Source organism: Crinia signifera, chromosome 19 (genome assembly GCF_055691185.1).
Source record: "Crinia signifera chromosome 19, ASM5569118v1, whole genome shotgun sequence".
In the NCBI taxonomy this organism is placed as follows: Eukaryota; Metazoa; Chordata; class Amphibia; order Anura; family Myobatrachidae; genus Crinia; species Crinia signifera.
Genome location: NC_139226.1, coordinates 62,131,577 through 62,154,110, shown reverse-complemented (window position 1 = coordinate 62,154,110; position 22,534 = coordinate 62,131,577). Strand labels below are relative to the sequence as shown.

At 45.9% G+C, this 22,534-nt stretch overlaps 1 protein-coding gene across 1 annotated transcript; it reads right to left on the bottom strand.

Annotated features, from left to right (window-relative positions):
* Positions 1-9,449: 9,449 nt before the first annotated feature.
* Positions 9,450-15,659, bottom strand: RPS9 (ribosomal protein S9). The gene is made up of 5 exons (XM_083162679.1): positions 15,623-15,659; positions 13,294-13,404; positions 13,096-13,218; positions 12,087-12,273; positions 9,450-9,695 (listed from the first exon to the last, which is right to left on the bottom strand). Exons 2-5 carry the CDS (start codon positions 13,388-13,390, stop codon positions 9,518-9,520), a joined length of 585 nt encoding a protein of 194 aa, XP_083018805.1. The 5' UTR covers positions 13,391-13,404; positions 15,623-15,659; the 3' UTR covers positions 9,450-9,517.
* Between the last annotated feature and the right edge of the window lie 6,875 nt (positions 15,660-22,534).

Genomic DNA, 22,534 nt, shown 5'->3' with positions numbered 1-22,534 from the left:
AACTTTGTCCATGTAATTGAGCAATTTAAAAATTACCGGTCTAGGTCGTTGCTGTGTGTTTTGGCGTTCAGGACCAATACGATGTACCCGTTCCACCACTATGGGCTCTTGTTCTGATAGACCTAGTTTTCCCGGAAGCCATTTTGAGACAGTGGCCATTAGGTCTTTATTCTTGACACTCTCGGGCAGGCCTATAAGCCTTAAATTGCTCCTCCTACTCCTGTTCTCAATTTCTTCTATTTTATCGTTTAATGTTGTAATTGTTTTTTTTCTGTTTTTGTACTTGTATAGTTACACCTCTTAGGTTATCCTCTACTCCCGAGATCCTATCTTCTGCTTCCACCAGTCTCGCTGAGTGTTGTGCTGCCTGTTCCACCATTTTATTGATCGCTTCTGACAGTGGTGCCAGCTTGGCATCCAGGAGGGGCGATAGAATATCCAGGATTTCTTTAGCCATTTGTGCTGAGGTTTGTGCCGTAAATAAGGTCTCATCCAGAGATTCCGTTATGCTTATGCTACTGGGTGAGCTGGGAGTTGACGCTGGGGTTTTAGTTATTGACTTATCTTTTTTTCCTTTATCTTTTTGTGCTTGTTTACTTTTAGCAGCTTTAGCTGCTCTGGCCACAAATTTCTCCATTTTGTTTCACTTGCTTCACTCCTTGCCCATTGATTAAATTTCTATTTTTACCTCCGTAATAATGGTAAGTCCTTACCCCTGCCTTATGTGACTTTACGCAAGCTTAGCAGTTCAGAAAATGTTCTTTCTCCAGAGTATATCAGTCACTTTTTTTTTCCTTTAAGGTGTAAGCCCAAGTCTCTTTTGTAAGCTACTTGTCTCCTGGGTGCTAGTAATATTATATACCTTCCACCCTCTGTTCACTCATTAATTAGCCTTTAATGTGCATATCCCCAACAGTTCAGGTTATCTTTAGGACTTTAAGATAATTCACTCACCACTTGGTGTTGGTTACTCGATCTTGCTTTTAAGCTGGGCTGTAGCTTGTGATCTTTCTCTCAGCTTTTCACCTTATCCCAACCTCCTCTCGTGATCTGGTCACTGCGTGATGGTTGAGAGTAGTACTCCCTCTGTGTTGGGTGCTTGCTTCTCAGCGCTATGCAGCAGGGCTCCCCACTGTCCTCTGTAGTCCAGGTACTTAGCACATCGGGCGCTCTGTCCGATTCCACTTTGCTCTGCCGCCCACACTCAGCGTCTCTGCACTCCCATCAATGAATTCCTCTCTCCCTCTGTTGTGGTGTACAGGATGTCACTGCTCCACTGCCTTGCAGTATCCCGGTTTATACACTCGGATGTCCACTACAATTCTCGGGGATTCCTCTCTACCTCCACCCCGGTCTGCAGGGCACCACCGCTCCGAAGCACTTCAGTGTAGCGATCTGTATGCCCGGCGGTCTGTTGGAGTACTCAGGCAGTGTTCCACTCCTCTCAGCGTCTCAGTGTGTCTCAGCGTGTCTGGGCTCGCCGACTTCCGCGTCACTTCGCCCGTCGCTTGTCTCTGAGCTCACTCGCTGCCTCCTCCAATGTGGCGGCTCCACGCTGACTGAGGGTGTAGGTTGTTCCTGCCCAGCACCTAACTCAGTGCCCAGGCTTCCAGGGTAAGTCTTGCGGGTGGCTGGTTTTGCTTCTTGCCCGCCTCTTATCCCCCAGCCTCCTGGTTCTCTTTTGGGGCACTTTTCCCAGGTTTTCCCCTGGCAGTCTCCTACCAGGAGCCTGAGCTAGGGAGAGCCATAAAACGTGACCTTACGCCAGGTCCACGCCCCCGGAAGCCGCCAATGAAATTAATTTTAACAGTCGTGCTTAGGTTCAGTTATGTGGCGGTAATCAGTGTCCTACTTTTTTTTTAACCACATCTTTTGATTGATTGGCAGCCACCAGCACTAGTTTTGCCTTTTACAATGGCCAGAGAATTTGATTTAGACCTGGAGCACCAACCTGTGGCATGGATGCATGTGGAGAACACATGCACAGGACGAGCATGTCATGATTTTTGATTGGAAGCTTGAGAGCAGGGCCCTCCTACCTCTGTCAGTTTGTTACTACCCAGTTTGTTTTATTAGTGATTCCAATTGTAAAGTGCAACAGAATATGCTGCTTTATATTAGAAACTGTAAATAAATAAAATAAATGGGTTCCCATGAATGGGTGGTTGTGCAGTAGACTGACGCTGGAATCCCAACTGTTATAAGCATGACAGTGAGGATCCGAATTACATGCGCTTTACTCCCTTGTGGGGGTCCACAACCCCCATAGAGGTAGAATAGAACCTGTGGCAAGCACAGTGAGCCACCGAGCCAGAAGTGTGACAAGCCTGCAAGGGGCTTCATAGCGCTCACCCCCCTGTCGGAGTCAATGTTGGTCTAATGACCTTCAGAATCCCGCCTTTTGGCAGCTCATGCCGCACCCATGCATTGCTTTGCCCAGGACCTACACTGCTGCAATTTGGAGTTCAATATAGCTAAGTTTTTCAGTTTTGAGCTCAAAATCTTAGTGTATGGGCAGGATTAGCGTATGGGCATGCCCACTGCATCATTGCCAGCCATCAGCCTGCAATGAATAGTCTATGACGAAAAGTGGTTCAGAAGTTATGCATTTCTATAATTACTGCTCCGCATCCTAAAGGTGCTCTTAAGGTGCGTACACACAGGGGCGATTTTGTGTAATATCGCGGGCAATATGGTCGCTAAGCGACCATATTGCCCGCGATGGGAGTGTGTACCGGCGATATATAGCTGGGTGTGCGCTCCCGTTTTTACCCCTGTAGTGATCGTTGGTCGCAGGAACATGCTCCTGCGACCAGCTGATTTCCCCGGCAGTTTCTTTTTCATCAGCGACCATCTCTGGTCGCTGATGAACAGGAGACACAGAGCGATATATTGCTCAGCCATATATTGCTCAGCAATATATGGCTGAGCAATATATCTCCCCCGTGTGTACGGGGCTTAACACTAGTCAGATTTGGGACAATTTCTCCTGAACGATTGGGCCAAGAAATCATCCCCCTTTGGCCCGATGAGCAGTGTTGTGCGCAGTTCTGGTGCTTTTCAGTGCATTGTGGGTAATACGATCTAAACCGCTTAAAACCACCACCTACTGTACTAAACGGATGATTGTGGCAATACCAAAGGAGTACCTTTATGGTTTGAAGCTAATCCCTATAGGGAGATCTCGATTCAGTCCTGGCTGATTAAAGGGGATATGGTCATTGGGTCACCAGCATGATGGTCAACAAGCATTAGGTCAACATGCAGGAAGGTCGACATGGTCATTAGATTGACATGGGTGAGGTCAACAGGGTCATCAGGTCGACATGTTTTTTTTTACTGTTTTGCCAAAATGTACCAACAGGTGGTATTTCATGCCTTACCATCCACTAGTGCGTGGTGGGAGAATAATATAGTGTAGCGAGACACTATTCCCAATGCGAGGGGACTCTGTGCTACGTTCCAGTGTCCATGTCGACACATGTGCCGACAGGCAGTATTTCATGCCCTGCATCCACTAGGGCCTTGATGGCTAACCTTGACACTCCAGATGTTGTTGAACTACACATCCCAGCATGCTCTGCTACAGTTTTGCTATTTGGACATGCTAAACCTGATACAGGGCATGTTGGGATGTGTAGTTCAACAACAGCTGGAGTGTCAAGGTTAGCCATCACTGCACTAGGGCGTGGTGGGAGAACAAAATAGCGTGCAGAGCATAGCATGGCGACCGCAGTGAGCCAGGCAAGGGGACCCGGTGCTACATTTTAGTGTTCACTGTGTTGACATTCCGGTTTAAAAAACAAAACAAAAAAAAAAACCCATGTCAACTTTTTCAATGTCATCCTTACGACCCTGTCAACCTAAAGGGGCCCATACATGGTCCGTTAAACGGATCCGTTTGGGTCTTAATTAGCACGCTTCGCATCGGATCGCATGCCTAGTGCATGCGGTGTGCATGCAATGCGATCCGATGCGAAGTTTAGCTAGTACAAAAAGTATGTGCAGCACATACTTTTTGTACCGTACTATGTGATGCGCGGGAGCGCGCATCGCATAGTACAAAACGGACGGTCCGGGAACGGACCATCTATGGGCACCTTAATGCTGGTGACCTAATGATCCATACCCGATTAAAGGGCCCCATACACTAGTCCAACTTGTTCTAAGGACAAGTCGGACCAATATGCGGCCCTTTCCCCTCCCGGCAGCTCCCCGGGAGGCTCATTTATGATTTGGCATTGATGTGCCATTTTTTTTTTTTTTAAATGCAATAAATCTCATGCAATATCTTGCATGTAAACTCCCAAAGAGCTGTAGCAGCTTGCAGGAGAGCCGGGTAGTGGTGTTTTGCAGGACAGCGGCCGGATCCGTGCAGCAGCAGCTGAATTTAAAAAAAATATTTTCAAAAGACCGTTATTGGCTGAGAGAATTTTCTCAGCCAATCATCAGCTGCCCAGATAGGGAGGCATGTTACTGGCTGAGAAAATTTTCTCTCAGCTAGCCAATCAGCGGCTGACCATACGGGAGGCTTGTTATTGGCTGAGAGAATTCTCTCAGCCAATCAGCAGCTGGCCAGTCTTTTGACTTTAAAAATTAATATTCTGCTGCGGCTTCCAGCCTCTGTCGACAGCAGCTGCCCGCCCCTTAGCACCAGCCGCTGTCTGCCATGGAACATAGGCGTGCCAGCGTTACTTCTCCACTGGCATACCTGCTGAATAGACCCCACACATTGTGGGTGTTAAAAAGCACCCTCAATATCATATGTCGCTGATGGCTCAGATCCAATAGATTTAACCTGCAGCAAATTCAATCTATAAGGTCCAACCCAATGCTCACAGGACCACGCATCGGGTCGGAGGGGATGTCATAAACATCCTGATGGATTTGGCCCCAAAAAATCTGCCTAAACCTTACTAGTGTATGGTGAACTTGAAGGTGCCCATACACGCACCGATTATTGTATGCGTTGTGCATACAATGTGTGCGATGCAATCAAAAGATAGTACAAAAGTATGTGCAGCACATACTTTTGTACTGTGCGATGAGATGCCGCGGGAGCGTGCCTCTCATCGCACCGGAAAAATCGGTGCGTGTATGGGCACCTTCAGACATTACAAATTTCTAGCATTGGGAAGATTTTTGTAGCACTGAGCCCACTATACCAGTCAGCTGATCAGATTAAATGTTTTGATCCCAAGAGAATTTTTGTGATCAGTGTGATGACAGTACAGAGCGTGTGATAGCTCACTACATATACATCTAATGGTGCCCATAGACGGTCCGTTCCCGGACCGTCCGTTCCCGGACCGTCCGTTCTGTACTATGAGATGCGCGCTCCCACGCATCTCATCGTACGGTACAAAAAGTATGTGCTGCACATACTTTTTGTACTAGGTACACATCGCATCGGATCACAGTGCATGCACAGGTGATGGCAATCATACATTACCCGGGAAGTCCAGGAACAGAGCATTTTCTCCCTGAAGGAGGCAACGATGATCTAACCCAGGCATGTCCAAAATTTGGCCCTCCAGCTGTTGTGAAACTACAAGTCCCATCATGCCTTGCCACAGTTTTACTATTAGGGAATGCTAAAACTATGCCAAGGCATGATGGGATTTGTAGTTTCACAACAGCTGGAGGGCCATAGTTTGGACATGCCTGATCTAACCTCATATATATCTAGATTGTAAGCTTTTGAGCAGGGCCCTCGTACCTATTGACTGTCTGTAAATACCCAGTTTGTTGTATTACGGTCTCCTATTGTAAAGCGCAACGGAATATGCTGCGCTATATAAGAAATAGTTAATAAATAAATATAAGATGCAGCTTCCAGATCAGGCACTTGCAGGAGTGTTTGAAGTAGTTTCTCTCCCCATGCTCTAAAGGCCCCCATACATTAGGCCGACTTGTCCGGAGGCCAAGTCGGACCTAATCATCCTGACAGCTCTCCGGGGGGGGGGTGTCAAACATGATTTGGCACTTGATGTGCCAAGTTTTGCATGTGATAAATCGCATGCGATTTATCACATGCAGTCCCGGGGAGCTGCAGGAGGGAGCCGTGAGACTATCAGGATGGGGGCAGTGCAGGGAGGCGGGCAGGGGATGAAGCCGCTGCCGTCGGCGGGTGCAGGGGGCGGCGCAGGGAGCTGGGCAGGGGATGAAGACTTGGGGTGGACGGCAACCATCAGCGGGTGTAGGTGGGCGGAGCAAGGACACTAGCAGCGGCAGGAGCAAGGCACTTAAAAAAACCCATACAAAAATGAATAGTAAGCCATTGATTGGCTGAGACATATCAGCGATCCCCTGCAAGGCTCCGGGCTGCACATAAGATTTAGAAAATCTAGGTTTGGTACACCTACAGGGGGTCCCCAATTGATGGGAAATTTTCACTACAATGTCACCGTAGGGGGATTCCCAATTGGGATCCAGGTGGTCTTTTAGGAACCCCTTTACAACCCCGTAGGTCTCTTCTTCTGGAGCCTACGGTTTCCCTCAGTGATAGTTAGGCTCCAGGAGCAGAGACCTACGGGATTGTAAAGGGGTCCCTAAAGACCACCTAAACTCCAATTGGGAATCCCCCCTACAGTGACACTGTAGTGGAAATTTCCCAATTAGGGACCCCCTGTAGGTGTACCAAACACCAATTAAGTGTTTTTAAAAAGTGGTACATTCGGTACAGTTTTTATTTGCTGGTGGAAAAACATCAGATTCGGTACCGATTGAGGGTATGCTATGATGCAATTATTTATGTATTTTGTGCTGTTTGTGTGTATCTGTCCATTGCATAAGTGTGTGAGGTGCGATTCGTATATACAGTGCATGTTGTGTCTATCCATGCAATGTTTAAGTATGTCTGTTTTGTGTTTGTACTGTTTTTGAGTGTAGTGAATGTGGGTGTGTTGTACTGTTAAGAGGTATGTTGTGTATGTTTTATGTATGTCTAATGTGTAAGTGCGTAAGGTGTGCAAAGTGTGTGTAGTTTGCTGTGTGTTTTTGGGTGTGCGTTGTAGTTAATGTGGGTGTGTGTTGAACCGAGTGGTATGTTGTGTGTATCTGTCCAATTTTTAAGTGTGTGGGGTACGCTACCTATATATGTGTGTAGTTTGCTGTGCACATCCTGGCAATGTTTAAGTGTGTTGCGTGTTTCAGTGTCTGTGCAATGTTTAAGTGTGTGTTCTGTGTGTTTGTTGGGTACTTTTTTCCTAGCACGGCGCCCATGGCATACTGTATGTGATGCGATATTTGGGTAAATGACTCGGAATGTACAATTAAAATATCGCATAGCATCGCATGTCAGCAAATGGCATGCAATGCGATTTTTAATTGTACAAGCACCCTGATGGGTGCTTACAATGTTAAATGCACCCCCATTGTCAACGCCACCCCCACTACCAACCCGAAGCATGGCGAGCCCGCGAAGGGTGGCGGTATGCGTCCTCTGACCTTTTCATACCCCCACTATCCACGTCAGAGTGGAGTTGATTTTAGATATTGGCGAGTGCAGCGAGCCCGAAGCATGGCAAGCCCCGCGGAATACATGTTAAGTAATCCGCGGGGTTTGCTGCGCTTGCCACACTATCTAATATAAACTCCACGCCGACATGGATAGTGGGGGTGTGAAAAAAAAATCTGAGGACGCGTACCGCTGTGCTCACCATGCTTTGGGTTGGCGTTTATAGTGGGGGTGGCGTTGACCATGGGGGTGCATTTAACATTGTAAGCACACAACAGGGAGCTTGTACAATTAAAAATCGCATTGCATGCCGCTATATCGCATGTGATGCACTTCGATGGAAGTCGGGGGCGCCATGCTAGGAAACAAGTACCGTTTATTGTACTATTTGTGTGTTATAGTGTATGTGGGTTTGTGTTATACTGCAAGTGGTGTGTTCTGTTGTGTGTATCTGTCCAATGTGTAAGTGTGAGGTGCGCTACGTATACAGTATGTTTTGTGTGCGTATGTGGTGTATGGTGTGCATGTACAATGTGTACATATGTATATCCTCAATTATTCCTAATTGTTTAAAGCAGTGGTTCCCAACCCTGGTCTGCAAGTACCCCCAACAGTACATGTTTTCCAGGTCACCCGGCAGGTGCACTCATTATTCAGACACATTTTAAAAGATCCACAGGTGGAGCTAATTATGTCACCTGTGATTCTGTGTGGAGACCTGGAAAATGTGCACTGTTGGGGGTACTTGAGGACCAGGGTTGGGAACCACTGGTTTAAAACCTCCACCATAATGTTAGAATGTGTCATTCATACTCAGCGACAGCAATGAAATCAGGTGTGGAGTTGTACCTTCGTCAGCTTTTTCCCAGATCAATCTGTTTTCCATATCAAGGCAAATTAAACCTTGGTGTTTTTTAATTTTTAAGTGAAATTTCCCAGAAATGGCTTCGAGGTGCACACCACCGGGTCCAGAGGTACCTTGTTGCTGAATTTGGTGGCTCTAAGTGCCACGGTGTGTCTGCAATGCAACAGACACGCAAGTCAACTTATATAGATTTTGTGCATTGCACTATATGGTCTTGGTACTGAAATACACCAGCCTCTATCTGTAGTTTAACCTGATCAGGTGCCTTAAGATTTGCACCCCAATATAACCTGGAGAACAGGTTCTCAAAGTCAGTCCTGAGGATCCCACATGGTGCAGGTCGCACAGAATCAAGTGAAATTAGCTCCACATGTGGATACTATAAAATGAATCAGCCAGTAATGAGTGCACTTGCCAGGTGACCTGGATAACATGAAGTTTGAATCTGGATCCTCCAGGGCAGTGGTTCTCAATGAACATCTGCTTATTTTATATTACTTCATAGTTTAAGAACACTCCATTTATGTTATTTGGTTAAACAATCCATTATAGTTGCAGTATTCAAACATTGCCATCTTGCTGCTTTGGGACTTAAGACCTCCAAGTAAGACCTCCAAGTATGCTATGCACAGATTCAGCATGACTCAGACAGTGGTTCCCAACCCTGGTCCTCAAGTACCCCCAACAGTGCTTGTTTTGCAGGTCTCCACACAGAATCACAGGTGCTATAATTAGCTCCACCTGTGGATCTTTTCAAATGTGCCTGAATAATGAGTGCACCTGCCGGGTGACCTGGAAAACGTGCACTGTTGGGGGTACTTGAGGACTAGGGTTGGGAACCCCTGACTTAGGGCAAGACTGTCAGGGATACATAGTTTCACAGCAGCCAGTGGACTGCATGCAGAAATACCACTGCTGTTTCTAGCTTGTGCAGTTTCCCCAATTAGTTTAGCTGAAAATATGCTTCTATTTTATAAGTTTACCACCCCCACGTGATATTGGTGGATATTTGTACAACAAGCTGCTGTCAATTTAGTTCGTGGCATCAATATCATGAAATCTGTGACAATCACCCATGGCAACCATTGTAATTGCATGATTATGTACCGCAAAACATTAAGCCTATTATGTTAAAGTGTTTTATTTTACAATACTTCAATACACTTTCAAGATGTCATCAGTACAAGTAATGTTTAATCTTCCTCTTCATCATCTGCACCACCAGCACCGGCCTGTCCCTTCTTGGCATTCTTTCTCTTGACGCGGCCAGGGCGTCCACCACCATAGGGTGAACGCAGAGAGAAGTCGATGTGCTTCTGGGAATCCAGGCGTACAACGAAGGATGGGATGTTAACCACTTGCTTGCGGACACTGCAGGAGAAATACAAAGTGGCCATTTAGAGCAATGTTTGCAAATAAAACCACGCTGCCGCATCTAATCAGGAATGTGGTTTATATTCCATTTGCTGTGCAGTAATTCAGCCAGACTCAACTAGAACGCCAGAAACAAATATTTAACTTCAGTGTGAATTTGCGCTGAGGTGTAACTAGTTTCATGATTTCATTTTTATTCTACCACCAGCTTTGGAGATTAACCCCCTCAGTGGTGTTTATTTTTAAGGTAGCTCTCCCCACTGGACAAGTTTTTTATTGGGAGAGCAGCCTAAAAAACACCACGCTGTCTCCCGGGGACAGGCAGCACCGCTAAACACTGTCAGCCGCTGCCCGGTACCCCCAGCAACTTAGCACTGCCCCCAGCATGCAGTAGACAGTGCCACAGACATACAACAGCAGGGAGGAGGGGGAGAGGAGGAGGTGTGGCACTGATCAGTGGCAATCCCATGAAATTTTTCAGTTTGCCAGTCTGGGTACTTAGGCATAGCCCAGAAAATTCTTGGGATTACTACTGAAGGGGTTCACTAATTGGCACCTGAGTAAATACATTATGGTTACACAGTAAGCAGTTTAACCAGATTATTTTGCCAAAACCAGACTGCACAAATCTACTTGCCAGCTGAGGCTGAAAGCAGTGTGCACCTGATCAGGGCCCATTAGCCCATGAAATTGGGATTGTTTGGCATGCCACTAAAGTCTTCAATAAAAACTATGGAAAAAAAAAAACAGGACATAGGAGGAAGTCTGACATACATACCTTATATGGGTATTAATACAATTCTTACCAACAAAATGCATTTAGGCCCCTATAAAGTGACCTGCACAAATTGTACAGTTTATACAAACACATGCTACTTCTGAAACAAATCTTGACACCTTCCACTGAACAGGCTTCACAGAGCACCAGATATTTACCAGAATGTTAACGACCCCTGTATTCTAGCCCTGTGGGGTATACGCTGTACGACCCCCTTCACAAGGTGTATGGACAAAGCCAAATTGACCTTGCTGAATCAACAGCTTCAAGCCCATAATGGAAAGTGTTGGGAGTCCTCAGGCAAGTACTAGCAGCTCATGGGCACAGACCTAGCCCGAGCGACAGCTGAAGTCTCCATCTCAGGGACTGTTCCAGGTGCTAGGATAATCAAAACAGGCTTAGGATAACCAGCTCTCCTATAAAGAGTACAACACTATAGAAAAGTCTCGGTTAACATTGTATGACCACAGGCACGTGTACATTTAGAACCATGTAGTGTTCCATTTTCATATTTTCTTGTCTTAATTTAAAATGCAATGATACATCGGTCATAATTAATTAAAAGTGGAGAACCTTGGTCCTCAAAGCAATCCGTCCAGGCTTTTGTGATCTACCTGCTTGAGCACAGATTACTGATTAAGACATCTTTTCCTGAAGCCTGGATACCAACTAACACATGTACTGTTAGTTGATGGAATGCCAGAAGTTACTTCCTTACTGCAATATACATACACTGCTGATAGTGGGGCGCTCACTAGAAATGCTTTCACAGGGCAAAATGCAGGGTCGCACCGGGACTTTGAAACTGTTCAGTCCTGGTGCAACCCTCCATTTTGCACTGTTCAGGCCCCTACAGCAAACGGCAATATTGTCGGTTCGCTGATATCATGCAGGGGCATGGGGTCATCTGGGGCGGGGGAGGAGGCAACACTTGGAGGCAGCGATTGGAGCAGCGCCAGCTCTATTAGTGTGAACTGGTAACTGGACCCAATTAAGTCTATCCCACTGCAAAGTAACAAATCAGTGAGTACTTTTACTGGTTTGTAATGCCGTGTTGCTACCGGTTTGCTGTACCCGGTAACCCCTTTCAAATTGCACCAATTACCAGGTCGAACCAGCACGATCCCAGTAATTAGGTGCTATGTGAAAGGGGTATAGATCTCATACAGGAGATTCTGCACTCACTCGAGTAATGCAGTGATCATTAAACATCGGTGCAGAGTCATAACTTATAGTAGCTTCTCACATGCAACAGAGCAATAGAAAAAGGAAAAAAAAAAAAACACATTTTGTTATGTTTATAAATGGATGTTCGGGATATTACCAAGTTAAAGTGAAGAGCAAGTGAAGCAACCATCGGAAACCTAATTCTGGCAAATTAACTGCAGTCATTGCAAACATTGAAACATTTACCACACATTCTAGGAATTTACTAAACCCAGACCATTAGGGTCCAGATTTTAAAGGATATCCATGCTTTTGTACAGGTGACTTCATGAGATCAGGCAGTGTGCTATACATATACCTGGCCAGCAGTGGCTGACATCACAACTAGGACAGCATTTATATGCGCCCAGCTTGTGCATTGTGTATGGGCAGTGAGCACTTACCGGATGTGCCTCTGACGGATCAGCACCCGGGCATGATGGATGGATTTTGCCAACCCCAACTTGAAGACCTGGGTTTGAAGACGTCTCTCCAAGAAATCTTCAATTTTCAAGCCCAGAATGTAATCGAGCTTCATCTTGCCTTCATCCAACACCCCAATACGCACAAGTCGCCTCAGCAGGGCATTACCTATGGGGGAACAAAAAAAATCACTATCAACACCTTTGTTTTGCTTGATGCAATTTAGGATGTTTTTTTTGGGCTGCATTAACTTTGCCAGGAATAACTTCTATAGGCATCCAATGATGCAAACATTTCCCATTCTACAAAATATTGGGCTTTCTGAATTTGCCAGCATACCAGATGACATTTTATATTATGGTGACATATATCAACTGTCTGATCACTGAGCAGGGGAGAGCACCAGCGTCAACGATTTCTGCAAGTATCTGTACGGCTTTTACCTTTGACAACCCAAAGCATACGCAACTAGTTGCTTCAATGGAATAAAAATATGGTACTGGATGGGAGAAAATGTATTTACTTCACAAATTCGCTCCCAAAATCTGGAAAAGGACAAACTGTCACTCACACGGTACTGTAGTTGAACCTGTTTGAATGTTTTTGTCCATTTTCCTGGGTTTGTGAGGACATTTCTGATTGTCCTTTGCTCCCCTGCAGTACCATATTTTTTGGTACAACAGCTGTGACCAAGTTAATGTCTGAACATATGTTTAGAAGTACTTTTCCCCAGCATCCATTGCTTAGTGACATGTTAGAACCCAAACTTTTGCTAGAAGCAGACAAATGTAATTGCCTCAGAGTTGAGCAGCTGTGCATGATTGCTGACAAACTGAGGGTATTTTTAGGAGAAGTCATTCACAAGGCAAAACCATGGTTTTTCAATGACTGCCCCTTTGAAAAACCTCCAAATTCGGCCTGCATCCCAAACGGCCACCTAACACGAAAGTTAGTACCTTAAGCTGATCTGTTTAGGCAAGCCCATCATACCTTCAAACAAACGCTTGGGATCCTTCTCATCCAGAGTAAGCAGTTCTCTGGCAGCCTTACGGATCTTGGCAAGGGTGAACTTAACCCTCCACACCTCGCGCTTGTTTCGTAGACCATATTCACCTGAGAAAAAGAAAAAGTGAAGATGACGTATAGCCCTCTGCTACTTACAGGAGACTGACCACGTCAGACACCTACCAATAAGCTTTAACTCCTGGTCCAACCGCGACTTCTCAAAAGGACGTCGCGGAGTGACATAGGTCTTCCGACACACCCAACTCCTGGCAACGGGCATGTTAGGCTATATCCCTGTATACAGAACACCAGAAAGACAAATTATAGCATTACAGTAAACAATTTAGATACAAGTGTTTTAACTTTTAAATAAATAGTGATAACATTCTTTCCACTACCACATGCTAAGTAAGGTATTTTCTAAAACTGTTCCATAAACAGAACTCAACACTCGACTTTAATAGATGGAAAACAGTCTTATTCATCTAATGTCTCCAACTGCTGTAGCCTATAAAATCTGCAGTAAAGTCTAATCTGAAAGTTTGCTCCCAAACACAGACCACTTTAGACAAATTGGCTAAATCAATCTGGGGAAAAAAAAAAGTTGTTTGTCTGTTCTCCAGCATTTGGTAGCAAATGCTTATATACATATCCAGATTTTTGGTTACACCAGACAGATTGGAAAGATAAGTCTTTAAATGTGTAACTTTCCTAAAGCCCTGTATACATTAATCATTCCCCACCAACTATATTAGCAGCATCAAGTACTCAGCAATTGCAGATGTACTTGCAGGTACAAGCAGGGGTGAGCTATGGGTGGGGGACAAAAAGGCCTTCATTAACAAGATACATGTACAGACAAAGGCGCTCATTAAAATTGCTCACACACCAGATAAGTAAGATAGCACTCAAAATGGCTTAGCAATATCTTAAGGCCCCCATACACTAGACCAGTTTTCCCTGGGAGGCTAGCTCACGATTTAGGACTTGATGTGCCATTTTTACATGCAATAAATCGCATGCAATTTATTGCATGTAATATCCCCCAGGCAGCTGCAACAGGGTCGGGCCGGCTGGGAGCTTGTAGCGGTATTTGCCAGGCAGAAAGCGCTGCTGGACTTGAAAACCTTTTGAAAAGACTCGCTGGACATTGATTGGCAGAGTAATTCAGCCAGTGTCCAAAATATTTTTCAAACTCAGCAGCACTTCCCACCCTGCAAATCCCGCTACTACCTCCAAGCCGCCACTGCCCCCTCCCCCCACTCCTGCACAGGTGTGTGCCAGCAGTACATCACCATTGGCACACCTACGGATTGGACCAAAACATAGCAGGTGCTAAAAAGCATGTGCAACAGCGCATCGGGTCGGAGGGGATGTCAAACAACCAATTTGGGATGATCTCAGCGCAATCAGCCTGGATGGGGGAAAAATCATCCCAAAACAAGTGTATGGGCACCTTTGCTTAGTCTGTATGGGGCTATAGATTCAAGTTGACAGTCCAGCAAGCAAATACTCAATCCAAGGCTGACTTAAAGCATTGTTATAAAACCATATGGTTAAACTGCAAATAGCTGTGTGCTGCTCAGACCCCTGCCACCGGACAAGCACCAGTTTATCAGACACTCCAATAGCATGTAAACGTATGGCTACAAGCTAGCTGTGAAAGTTTAGGGATGACTACAGTGTCATATCTACAGAGGGTGTAAGGTAGATGCACAAATATTCCTAGGCACAGATGACCCGCACTTTAATACAAACACCTTCCAACAGAGCTTCACAAGTAGCCCGAAAAAGTGTGATTATTCATTTTCCAGGAGTTTCCTGCACATCCAGTAAAAAAAAAAAAAAAAAAAACAATCACTAGTAAGTGGATGTGAGCCAACTTCTGTCAGTGCTAGGGTCCCCTAGTGTTCAGCAACTACGGCTATGGAGATGGCCCATATAGAAGCTGTATACTCATATCTGATTGGTACCAGGTCAATACATACCAGCCTGATCCAGAACATAAGCTGATGAACACCAGAGAACATTATGACATTACGTATAGGCACCACAGATTATCTATGTACATGGTGCAGGGACGGGATTGTCCCAACGGCCAGGTACTTCATATTTAAAGGTTTCTTTTGGTAAGATAATTGCAATCAAAACAATGAAATATTGTACTAAACTAGAAGGAATCAGAACTACAAGTACCAGCACGACGTAACAATATATAAAGTATAAAAGGTACTCAGACAAAGCGAGAGGACCACGCTCCGGGGACAGGACACAGCGGTCACAGCATAAAGCACAGTAGGACCGGGACACCAGGCTCCCAACATGGCGGCCGCTCGCACACCACGCGGAGACACATAGCACCGCCGGGATAACGAGGCAGCCGCCACTGAGTTGTTACTTGGAGCCAGCAGCACGGAGCGAGATCCGCGTGCAGAGGCGAGAGACCGGTAGTAGGCTGCCCGTACGGGAAGCAATCACTATACCCCCAATTCGCAGAACAAATAGCACCTACCGGGCCGCTGCTGCGAGGAAAAGGAAGTCCACGCCTGCTGTCTTACTATATAACGTCTGACTCAGACCACGCCCATAGACGTCTTTTCGGATAACGCTCTGCACGTCAGCGCTCGGGGTCAGGCTTCAAATGCGTGTTGCCCGTAGTTTAGTGCTTCCGCCATTTTGGTTAGTGGAATAATAGCTTGGTGACTGATGAAAGTGTTTTCTTTCTAACAGGGTTGCATGCCATTGCCTACCCGACCCTCTCCTTCAGGGAGAAAATGCTCTGTTCCTGGATTTCCCTAGTAATGTATGATTGCTATCACCTGTGGTGAGCTAGTTATCTGCTAAGAAAGGTGTTTCAGCACAGGTGATGGCAGTAGTCATACATAACCAGGGAAGTCCAGAAACAGAGCATTTTCTCCCTGAAGGAGAGGGTCAGGTAGGCAACCATGTTCTAACTTGGGGCATACTTACCTACCCGACCCTCTCCATGCGGGAGAAAATGCTCTGCTCCTGGTCTTCCTGGTAATGTATGATTGCCATCACCTGTGGTGAAACACCTTTCTTATCAATTACCTGGCTCCTCACAGGTGATGGCAATCCTACATCCTACCCTCCAACTGTACCGATTTAGCCGGTACAGTACCGTTTTTAAACGGTCTGTACCGGCTAAATCGAAGTGTACCGAATGTACCGTTTTTCTTGTGGCACGGAGGCAAAGGCGGCACCTGGAGAAGAGGGGCTGGCTGCAGTGCAGAGCTAGGCTTGTAAACTGACAGCACTGCAGCCAATGGTAGCCACCTCAGCGTATCACGGCCAAACACAGTGCAGGCACTGCGGCCAATCAGAAAACAGGGTCGGAAAGGAGGAATTTGAAGCGTGCCGTGATGTTCCTGTTTAGAAGTCCTGCATAAGGGCATAAGGGCACACATATCCCTATTGTCCCATTTGGGTAAGTCTATGCTGCAGCAGGAAGGGTCAGACGGCAACTAGACAGAGTGTCACTGTGCGCCAGACACAGCAGTCAGCACAGTGCAGCGTCCCGGTACTCACTCAGGCTGGCTCCGCTGCCCATGGGACCCGGCGGCGTCTCTAAGGGTGTCCGGGCTCCAGCTACATCTTTCATTAGTACATAGCAGCGCAGCTAGACCACGCCCCCGTCACTGTAGTCACGCCGGTCACCGCCTCACAATCCGGTTCCACAGTCACACTGTCCCCTCGCTGCCATAAGAACTGCTGTGTGCTGGCTGGCTTGCTACCACCAACCAGCAAGCATAGGTGTAATAGTAACAGTGTCTCATGTATAGTAACGGCTGTACAGGCAACGGGACCAGGGGGCACCTGACCGCACCATCAGCATAAGTAACCGGGGGAAAACATAGCCATGGGCGGTGTAGTAGTTGGTGCAGTGCACAGTACACATTTGGAAAAGGGGACTTGGTTACACCCCTTTTGCCCACGACCACGCCCCTTCCTTTGTGGCCACGCCCCCTTCCTGAATGTGTACCGATTTCTTCTCATCAAATGTTGGAGGGTATGCTACATTACCAGGGAAGTCCAGGAGCAGAGCATTTTCTCCCGCATGGAGAGGGTCAGGTAGGCAAGTATGACTTGGTGGGTCCTTCTGATTTACTCACAATAATAAGAGTTTGGCCCTATCCCTATGTTTTGGGGACTGCGCATGCGCATGGTCTATTATGCACATGTGCAGATAATCTTTGCGAATGGCTTCGGCAACTTGTATAGTCAGGGTGGCCGAGGGCGGACAGCGGTGGGGAAGGGGAACGCCCATGGGAGCGTTTTAATGGCATCAACAGGTTGGTGTTCCCATGGGTATGCGGGCGGCTGACATCACAGGACGTGACAGACATCTTGTAACTCCTAAACCCCTCCCACTTGGTTTTGTTTGCAAACCAATCTGAATCCCCCCCCAAGTGTGAAGACTCTGATGACACTTGCAGGAGACTGGGTGCTGCATGTAATCTAAAGCCTCATACACACGGTGCGATTTTAGCAATAATTGCTGGGGATATGGTCAGCATATCCCCGTGTGTACAGCCCTGGGGTGGTCGCTGGTTGGAGGAGCATGCTCCTGCGACCAGTGGCTTCCCCCGGCAACCAGCTGTTTCCCCCGGCAGTGTCTGATTTTCATCAGCGACCATCTCTGGTTGCTGATGACAACAAGACACTGAGCAATATATTGCTCTGTGTGCACGGAGCTTTACAGTCCAGCACCCGTCTGCTGTCACTGAGCAGGAGCAAGCATTTTGGTGTCATCCCTTAATGTGTGACACCCAGGTGCAGCCCACACTCCCCTAGTGATGCCACTGTTTTTAGGCAAATCACCAGATTCAGCTGCCCGCCCATATCTGTCCCAGCGTACACGCATATGGAAGTGACTTGAAAGTGACTTTTATATGCGTGTACCTTCCACATCTTTCGATGGTCAGTGACCTTTGATGGTTCCTGAATTGCATATGAGATGAGAGATTCACTTTATAATCATTACCCCACGATAGGGCAACAAAATTAAGTTTAACATCTTCCGTAAATCAATGTATGGCGGCGACAAACTTAATCACAGTACAAAAAAAAACAATAATACGATCAACACAAACACTACATAGAATTTAAAGCTATAACTGCTGTAGGAAAAAAAACTATTCCTCAGTCTGCTTGTCCTATTTTTAAAACACCTGAAACGCCTACCAGAAGGCAGAAGTGTGAATAGACCCTGCGCTGGGTGAGTCAAATCCTTTATAATATTATTTGCCCGGCGCTTACAGCGTTTCCGCTGAATAGCTTCCACCGTTGGAAGTGAGGTCCCTACAATCCACTGGGCCGTTTTAACAACCCTCTGAAGCATCTTTCGCTCCGCGACTGTGCAATTTCCATACCATACTGTAACACAGTTGGTCAGAATACTCTCTATGGCACATCGATAAAAATTCACCAGAATACTTGATGACAACTGATGTCTTTTTAACACCCTTAAGAAGAAAAGGCGTTTGTGGGCCTTCTTCACTAAACTCTTTGTATTCGTTGACCAAGAAAGGTCCTCCGAAATTAATGTGCCTAGAAATTTAAAACACGGAACCCTTTCAACCTCCATCCCATCTATCTGAATAGGGACAACCTGTTTACTTTACTCCCTTCTAAAATCAACAATAATCTCTTTCGTTTTGCTGATATTGAGTAACAAGTTATTATCACAGCACCAAGCAGCAAGAGATTGTATCTCTTCTCTGTAAGCGGTTTCATCATTCTCGCTGACGAGACCTACCAGTGTCGTATCATCAGCGAACTTGATGATAGTATTTGTTGGGTGAACCGGCTCACAGTCAGAGGTAAAAACAGAATATAAAAATGGACTCAACACACAGCCCTGCGGCATCCTTGTGTTTAGTGTAATAGTGGCCAAACTATTAGTTCCTGATCTGACCACTTGCGGTCTGTCAGATAAAAAATCCATAATCCAGTTACACATAAAACCATTAAATCCTAGATCAGTTAGTTTGATAACCAACTTCGCCAGAATCACCGTATTGAACGCGGAACTAAAGTCCACAAACAAAAGTCTAGCATATGTGTTGTTTTTATCCAAATGAGACAGCACCGAATACAATAACAAGGAGATAGCATCCTCCGTACTCCTGTTCTTACGATATGCAAACTGGTAAGGATCCAACAGAGGAGAAAGACTATCCTTCAAGTGTACCAGCACCAGCCGCTCAAAGCATTTCATGATAATCGGCATAAGTGCTACAGGACGATAGTCGTTTGAACCTTTTGGGCTAGCAATCTTGGGTAACGGAATAATGGCCGTGCTCTTAAAACATGCTGGAACCTTTGCCCTGGATAAAGACAGGTTAAATAAATCCGTAAAAACCCCTGCTAATTGCACCGCACATGCCCCAAGAATACGCCCCGGAATACCATCCGGTCCAGCCGACTTGCCAGCATCAATCCGACCCAGTGCAGCACAAACCTCCTCTGATGATAATGTAAGAGGCTGACCACTTAACGGCAGTTTGGTCACCCTCTCACAGTTATCTCTATCAAAACGTGCATAGAAATAATTCAGCTCGTCCAGAAAAGAGACATCTGAGGTCACTAAGTTAGAGACTTACGACCTATAATCACTCACGACCTGAATACCCTGCCACATGGTCGGGAGTCTGATATGGATGTGCAGATGGACAGCAATTAGCGATTCCTTCGCAATTCACTCACAAATTTACACAGAGCAGGTTCATTTTCTGTCTGGACTATTCGGTTTCGCAGTCATCTGCAACATTGTAGATTAATGATTGGGTCTAAATAGTTATAAAAACATTTTTGCATCCGATAGCTGAAAGTACTGTAGTTTGGAGAAATTGTAATGAAATTTCAGTATATGTCTCGCCAGGTTGCTGTTTGGGTTCATATGCTAAATGTGAAAGCTGGCTGGGCAGTTAATCATTTAAATATTGACCTGTGTTGACTACTTTTTTTTACTTCTTTATGTGTTTATCACAAGTAACAGAGATGAATATACAGTATATTCAGCATTGTTTGTTTTATAGAAAACTGTGAGAGAATTCTTTGGGAGGATGCGTGATCTAATAGGGGAGATTCTGAGAGTTTCCCGGAACCTACTACATCTTTCACAACATAATAACATCGTGGAAACTGAATATAAACTTAATAAAAATACTTTTTTGCCAAGCAGCTTTCCGAGTTTCCGTGTCTAATGTGAGCTGTGTCAGACGGCAGAAATAGAAACGATTCCTGTAAGTTGTCCAAAATACCTTTGTAGGTTTCACAAAGGGTCTTTTAAACGAATAGGGTCATTAGGTCGACCACCCTATTTTTTTCATGTTTTTCATGTTTTTTTTAGGCAATATGTGCCGACAGGCGGTATTTCATGCCCTACCATCCACTACTGTGAGGTGGAAGAATAAAATAGTGTATCGAGCGCCAGCGAGCCATGCGAGGGGACACGGTACACTTATGTCAACATTCCGGACAAAAAAAAGTGATAAAATCATGTCGACCGTACGACTGTCAACCTTCCCATTGTCGACCCAATGCTTGTGTCGACCTTCCAACCCTGTCGACCTTAGCCATGTCAACCTATTTCAGGTGTCCACTTAAGCACCATCGACCTTCAGTGGTCGACCTAATGCATGTCAACCTTAATGCAGTCGACCCTATGACCCATACCCCTTCTAACTGTCAGCCAATTAACAGTGCCATGGAATCTGTACAAAAGGATTTGGGTCTAGTAGAGAAAAGTGGAGACTATTTTGTATACAATATATGTGATGCAGTATTGCTCCAACAACCTCAGCCCTTATTTTTTGTCACGATCCCAGAGAGCACGTAGTAAAAACGTTGCTACTCACCCATATGGGCGCTCTGGTTCTCTCACCTGGCAGGCTTCTGGCTTGCGAAGGTCTTGGCAAGTCCAGCGGGAAATACTCAGTAGGCTGTCTGGGGTGGGTGCCAGGGCCGGATTAAAGGGGGGGGGGGCAGGGGGTCAGTACCGCTGGGCCCCCCTCTATCTAGGGGCCCATGTGGTTGGTATGTATTTTGGGAGTTGGGAGTCCCTGCAATAATCGGGACAGTTGGGAGGTATGCGGAAGATGCTGGATGGACTGGCCCGGCAGGGGACAGGGACATTCACTGGTAGGCCTCAGAGATTTTTGCAGAATACTTTTAATGTCGCCTGGCAGTCAGTAGCGGACGACTTTCTTGGTGGCTACAACTTGATTCTGTTGTCACCGCCAGATCAGCCACCAGGTCAGTTATCCCTACTGAAAAGGAAGAAAGTGACTGCGCTAGTGAAATAAACAATAAATAAACATTGCCAGTACCAATAATGGGAAATTTAAAGGCTATAATGAATCAAATAAATTAAAAAGAAAAGAAAACACATATAAACTCCACATTTAATATAAAGCCAATATTATGGCAAATATAAAAAGTTTAAAAAAGGTAGAAAATGGTGACTGATCATGTTAGTCCATACGGTACCGTATTAAATGAACCAGCTGGTTTTAATTTGTTGCGGTAGTAGTCCGTCTCCTATTTGGCCTCACTAATATGGTGCTGTATAGATGAATGCAGAGTACCCCAATGGCAGTGTTTATGGAGGATGCAAAACCTCCTGCAATACTGTCAGGGCCGCCAAGAGAAATCCTGGGCCCCTGTAAAACAATTTCCCGGGGCCCCCACGGACAGAGCTCCCCACACACCCTGCCGGTGCTGCCTCCCCAAGCCGTTGCGTGGTCTGCAGACCTGCTTTTATGCCGCTGCTACCAAAGCATATACAGGGACAGTGCGTGCCGAAAAAATTTACACCGTAATTCCTATTTCACGTCACACACCCATTACATATTATACTGCATGCCATAATGCCCATTACACATTATGCCACACACCATGTTATTCCATGCACCATAATGCTCATTCCATATTATGCAACACACTGTAATGCCTACTACATATACCACACATTTTATGCCACATACAGTAAGTTTCGCTTACCTAAATGCTCAATGCTATGGGTTTCATGCATGATGCCAGGGGTTAACAAGCTCTGCCAGGGGTTAAAATGATTGTTGCCACGAGTTTACAGGCTCTGCCCGGAGTTACATTCTCTGCCAGGGGTTAACATGCCCATTGCCATGGGGTTAACCTGCTCTGCCATGGGTTACATGCTTTGCCAGGGGTTAACATACTTGTTGCCATGGAGTTACAGTACATGCTTTGCCAGGGGTTAACATACTTGTTGCCATGGAGTTACAGTACATGCTCTGCCAGGGGTTACATGTGACTTCCAGAGTTGGATCTCAGCCCCAGCAGCATGCAGGGAGGCAGCAGACACAGAGCACCCAGCCACCAAATAAGAAAAAAAACTTTGTGTGTCCAGACCCGGGCCCCC

Excerpts from the sequence above, each read along its gene's own strand:
- RPS9 (XM_083162679.1), bottom strand. The coding sequence starts at position 13,390 with ATGCCCGTTGCCAGGAGTTGGGTGTGTCGGAAGACCTATGTCACTCCG. Across the intron at positions 13,219-13,293 it reads CCAGGAGTTAAAGCTTATTG|GTGAATATGGTCTACGAAAC; the intron begins GTAGGTGTCTGA and ends TCTTTTTCTCAG. Across the intron at positions 12,274-13,095 it reads TCCCAAGCGTTTGTTTGAAG|GTAATGCCCTGCTGAGGCGA; the intron begins GTATGATGGGCT and ends GTTCCCCCATAG.